This window comes from Capsicum annuum, unplaced genomic scaffold, assembly GCF_002878395.1.
Source record: "Capsicum annuum cultivar UCD-10X-F1 unplaced genomic scaffold, UCD10Xv1.1 ctg82389, whole genome shotgun sequence".
Taxonomy (NCBI): Eukaryota; Viridiplantae; Streptophyta; class Magnoliopsida; order Solanales; family Solanaceae; genus Capsicum; species Capsicum annuum.
Window position 1 is genome coordinate 2,122 of NW_025893179.1, and position 6,209 is coordinate 8,330.

General features: G+C 36.1%; 1 protein-coding gene across 1 annotated transcript; it reads right to left on the reverse strand.

The window, feature by feature from the left end:
- Positions 1-3,486: 3,486 nt before the first annotated feature.
- LOC124895463 lies at positions 3,487-4,212 on the reverse strand. The gene has a single exon (XM_047405904.1). It carries the CDS (start codon positions 4,210-4,212, stop codon positions 3,487-3,489), a length of 726 nt encoding a protein of 241 aa, XP_047261860.1.
- Between the last annotated feature and the right edge of the window lie 1,997 nt (positions 4,213-6,209).

A 6,209-nucleotide genomic window follows, 5' to 3' on the forward strand; every position in this document is an offset into this window, starting at 1 on the left:
TTGCAATCATGGTAATACTAGATTTGGTTCTTGTTATGCCAATAACAGAAACAACTATTGTTACCATAATGTACCGACTACACAACCGGAGATGCTTCCACATGGCGGTGGACTTTGTTTTGCATCTTCGTCATGTTGTGGTAGCCACGGTGGTAATTGTACTAATTCGGGTTCTTATTTTGCGAATAACAGAAACAACTATTCTTGCCATTGCCTGCGGCCGCTGCCAATGGGATACATTCCCCATCCACTTATGATGCAGCCACCATGGTCAGGTGATCGTACTATTCCATCAGCTCCTCCTTTGCTGTCCAACTATTTTCGACCACTGCCATCACCACCTGCATCCTTGTCAGTGCATCCTTCCTATTACAGTGTCTTAAGCGACGAGAACACGAATAGATGTATAATCCAGTGATGTGTGTATGTTTCATGTCATACTATGTGGTAAAGGTCCAATTTTCAACAAATAAAAGGAAAAAGAATAAACAAGGGGTGGAGGAAATAAAGAAAAGTTTAGCAGTAATAGTTCATGTAAAATCTGCGCTGTTCTCGTGATATCTACTACTTTGGTTGTAACGTGCCTTTTCTTTTTTGATGATTGTGAAGTTTGCTCATTGTGTGAATATTTCCCCTTTGTTAATACAGTAATTTATTTTTAACCTTGTCTACTACGATCATGACCATGAAAAGAACCAATCCAAGCAAGTAAATCTTAATGGCTTCTTTGAAACCCAATTTCTGGTCCTTTTTCAGTTAACTCTGGTGCGCATGTTTGAGGATTTCTTTGTTCTTGTTGTGAGTTCCCTCTTTCCCAATCACATTTGTGTATTTGATAAGGTTTCAATTGCAAACGGTATTGATCTTTGAAATGTTGTTATATTTGGCAGCTTTTGTTTCATTATTGTTCCTTTCCCCTAACTTTGGTATCAGAATGGTATGAATTTGCGGAAAATATGCTTCGTTGTGCATCAGAGAAGCCTTTCTTTAATTTTTACCAAGTCCATTCCTGCATTAGCAAAACAATATGTTAATTTCTAGTTTAGATCAACTTCCTATTGCATAGTTGAAAGTATAGATCAGCCCTCAGGTTAATTTGATAGTAGTATAGTCTATTAAATCCTCTCGATATTCTTGCTGTCTATTTCTTTAGTACCATAATGTCCATAGTGAATTTGACATTGACTCCATAACTGATAGTTCTTATGCCTGATTCATTCTGTATTTACGTGAAAATTCCTACGAGTGCTTCCATAATGTCCATGGTGAATTTACATTTACCTTAACTACTTTTGACATGAAACAACCACCGACACAGTCGCAACACACACAGACACAGACACATATATGGAAGCAAATCATTGGATTATGCAGCCATTTGCATTCTCTTTGCTTAAGGCACTGTAATAGGAGGGACAATGAGCTAGTACTATCACTTGGCCACAATGGTGGTGTCGGTACAGGTAGAGTTTGATAACTGGGGGCGTGCCCTACCCCCATCCTCTGTTGCTTATTCCAATTCACCTTTTCCAAAATTTGTCTGATTTTACTGAGTATAGCTCAACGAATATTCCTGTGAGGTTCTTACTTCTCTCACTACATGTTCTTTTCCTGCTTGATGGGGCTTTATAAATTTAAAGAATATCAGTGAGGTACTCCTATAGGCATAACTCCGCCTGTGTGAGCTCGCTCACATTGCCGGTCCCAAGCCCGGAAAAAGGAGGAGGGTTGCCGTAGGTTGGCAGGCAACGTAAAACTTGCCAATTCATGAGGAGTCCTCATAATAAAATAATCGTAAATGAAGACTTGAAGATTCATATAGACAATTCCAACTTGTTTGGGATTGTGGCGTAGTTGTTGTATGCACAATATTGGATGAGAAGCTGTACAATTCAGGACCAGCTTAACTAAAGCCCCATTAGTCTTGTAGATTTTTCTGATTACTCGAGTTTATTTTCGCTGTTATTTATTGTTCACAATTCTGCTGAAAATCTTATGTCTGAGAATATACGGGGCTTTGATCTACCGGGAAAAATTCACAAGGTGCTTTGAAGTTGAACTAAACTACGTGAATTGAAGGACGGATACTATGCGGTTGCCGTAGACCCTGCTAAAGCAGTAGAGATGGTAGACGAGAATATGATGCAAGTTGCTGCAATCCTTGGTTCCATCCTGACAAAGAAATTTGAGGTTGTGGAGCTCCCTAACAGATTGAAACACGATCCATGTTGATGTTGCCAGTGAAGGACTTATTGCTCCTTTCTTGTGGCTGAATCTTGAATGGGATTTTTGCTTGCTTCTAGCAAAAAGTATAAATGTCACTGGTCACATGTATGGCCTTGTCGGCAGGGGCAGACCTAGTGTTACTTCATCGGAACACAATAGTTTGAATAAAGATCTTGAACCTGTGCTAGAATCCCGAAGTGAACTATTAAGTTTAAATTCTGGATCTGCCTTTGTTAGCTGGTGTTGGTTGGATAGTATATGACCGAACAAACAATATTTGTCAGCGAAGCTTGTCTTTAATATCTTTTACTTTGGGTTGGATGAGCATACTTTTATTCTTGTTTGTGTACAGTGTGAAATGCTGAACACATTGTTGTTCCCCGCGAACTTCAGCCACAACCTAGCAGAGAGACTTGTATATCATCACGAACTTCAGCCACAACCGCGAACACATTGAGAAAGTTTTGACAGACTTAAGTGCATTGAATTATGGAAACTGATTTCTATTGTTACTTTCTGGTGCTTAGTCTGCTAATTTTGTTCAAGCTGAGCATATGTTATATCATCACGGTTGCATGTCACTTTGTCTTGAGTTTTTTCGTTCTGTAGTGTCTAAAGTGGACGTACTACTTAATGGCGGCACTTGTTTTTTCGCCTGCAGAGTACACAGCGAATTTTGATAAATGTAAATACAATGATCGCGCTAATCATATAGCACATTTAGCATCCTTTTTACAATGCCTGATTAGTGATTGACATCCGTGCTGTGAAACCTAAAGGTTGATTGAGAAGGCGCTGAAAACTTAAAAGACGCTCAAGATTCAGTGAACGAGTTCTTCAGAGGGCAAGTGAAGCTCAAGGTATAAATTGTCTGAGGTTAGTATTCTGACTTTACAAGATGACATTTAAGTAACTTTTATACATCAATGGGACTGATCAAGGTAGATGTCGAATCTTTCAACAAGTCATTTATTGGAAAAATGAACAACAAAAGTTGCATTAGTTGTTTTTTTTTCCTTTAATAACTGAGAAATTGGGGGCAGGGGAAGGGGAAATGGAGAATCGAACCCTTACCAGCAAGGTGAACATTTAGGAAGCCAGCCAACTGATCGTAATAGGTACCTTTGAGAAAAAAAGATTATAAAACTAGAATATTTAAACAACTATGAGCAAATTTACAGACAAGTTACAACAGAAGTTGTCTAACAAATCTATCACATCACAAACACACACACACACAAAGACATATATGACAACATATCATGCTATTATGCAGCCATTTACATTCTCGTCACTTAAGAAACTATGATAGGTGATAGGCATTGATGGCGATGATGACGATTGTGGAGATGGTGGTGCCTGAAAATACTCAAAAGGCAACGGAGGAGCTGATGGAATAGCATGTTGAGAACTAGTATCACCACTGTCGCGGCAACATCCACAATGACTATGACTACGACGATTTATATCAGCATGATCACCACAACACGAAGGAGAAGCCCTACAAAATCCACCACCATTCACATTCTTGCTAGTGCTAATCTCCAAGATTTTGTCATCACCAGGTAATTCATTTCTTGATTCTCCCTGGAAACTCAACTTGATAGTTTCTGTCAACTCTATAGTCTGCAATCCTGGAATTCTAGACAATTGCTCTAGTTGAGTCATAATCCGAACATGTTTTGAATCATTTCCTTCGTCGAACCCTGCATGAACGCGGGATGCTTTGTGCACCTGGTTGCCGTTTATCGGAATCCCTTGTACCCATAAAAGTTCTGGTTTTCTCCCAAGTTTTTCCAACATGGTTATAATTGTTGCAGGATCAACTGTGCCTGAAATGACTAAATTTCCAAGCTTTTCATCAATTTTCACTGAATGAACATCTTGGATTTTTAGTAACATGTTTTTCAATTCCTTCTCACAAATCTTGCTGTGTATTTTCAGCTTCAAAGCAAATTTGTTTGGATAAACCAATGAATATGCCATTTGAAATTGCAAAGGTTTTTTTTTTTTTTTTTTTTTTTTCTGTTCTCTAAGAATAGAGCTGTGAAATTGTAAGTTATAATTTCCTCTAAGTTGCTTTGTTGAAATACTTATAGGTAAAAAGTACAGCTCGGTGCACTAAAGGACTCGCTATGTGTGGAATCTGAGAAAGGTCCGTACCACAAGGATATAGTGTATGCAGCATAGTCTTACCCTACATTTTTGCAAGAGATTGTTTCCACGATTTGAAACATGTGTTTGAAATACTTATAGATAGACCGACAAAAGGCTCCGTATAATAGACCTTAGCCTTGTACCACATTTCTGCAAGAGGTTGTTTCCACGACTTAAACTTGTGTTTGAAATCTTGTGTTTAAAATACTTATAGATAGATTGACAAGAGGTTGTGTATAATAGACCTTAGCCTTACACTACATTTCTGCAAAAGGTTTTTTCCACGATTCGTGTTTGAAATACTTATAGATCGATAGACCGACGAAAGGCTGCGTATAATAGACTTACACCACATTTCTGCAAGAGGTTGTTTCCACGACTTGAATTCATGTTTGAAATACGTATAGATAGACCGACAATGGCTACGTATAATAGACCTTAGCCTTACTCCACATTTCTACAAGAAACTGTTTCCACAAATTGAACTCGTGTTTGAAATACTTATAGATAGTCTGACAAAAGGCTGCTTATAATAGACTTTAGCTTTACATCACATTTCTGCAAGAGGTTGTTTTCACGATTTGAACTTGTGAGTGAAACACTTATAGATAGAAAGTCTGCGTATAGTAGACTTTTACGGCTCGGTCCTTTCCCTGATCTCATGTATAGCGAAAGTTTAGTGCATCAAATATTTATTGACTAATTCTATCATATGATAATATAATCATCATCATATACGTATTAAGTCTTTGGCTAAATTAATCAATTCAAAATTTTGTAGTTTCACTGAAACTTACAGACTATTTGACTTTATTCATCATGATGTATATTTCTACTTTATTTACAAGTAACAAATGGAAAGAGGAGTTAATTTTCCAAATAGTCATTTAATTTTACTTGAGTCGAGAGTTTATGGGAAATGATTTCTAATTAGATTGAGTACACATGATTCCCTTGAGACTCTACGTACTAAACTACACGAAGTATATTATTATTGTTGTTGTCATCGTTTTATACCGAAAATAACCCGACTCAAAAGATCCAAAGAAAAGTCATTTATGTTTTGCTAGAAAACATTTTTCTACGTACCAAACACACCCTTAATGCCGACTCACATTATAATTTAAAAACAAGTTTTTAGTATCATGAAAAGATTGTCTCGAATTCGAACAGAGACTGTGGAATATCATGATGCAAATTCAAAAAAATTGATCTTTGAAATGAATATCAGATACTTACTGTTAAATTAAAAGAAAAAAAAGTTTTATTATCATCAAAGGTTATAGTGACGTGTGTCAAAGTTTTCTGTTCATGACCATAAATTTAGAGTTCGAGTTTTGAGAAGATAGCCGATAACACATTTAGATTAATCGAACCTTAAATCAAATGTCGAACATCGAAATGGGTATAATTTTTTTTTTCCTTGAAACAAAATAACCAAATAATTTCCTTTATTCTAGATCAATATCAACAAAAACCACATTTCTAAGGCAAGTGAATTTGAAAAATCAAGTTTCTAGTTGAATAAAAGAAAGTAAGAGTATATATATACATATATATATTACATTGTTCTTTCTCTAGCATTTACCAAAGGAACATTGATTGATTAAGTAACATTCTTTTATCTAATTTTAATTGACTTCTTAGGATGTATTAAAATTGGAAAAAATTATTTTCAATACCTACCCTTCAATGTTGACTATTGGTAATTATTTTTTATGTTGACTATTTGTATTTTTTTTTTAAATAACTTATTTTATTCATTAATATAATACATGTTTAAGTTAACTTGGAAGAAATTTCATGATCTACAAGAAATTTAGCAT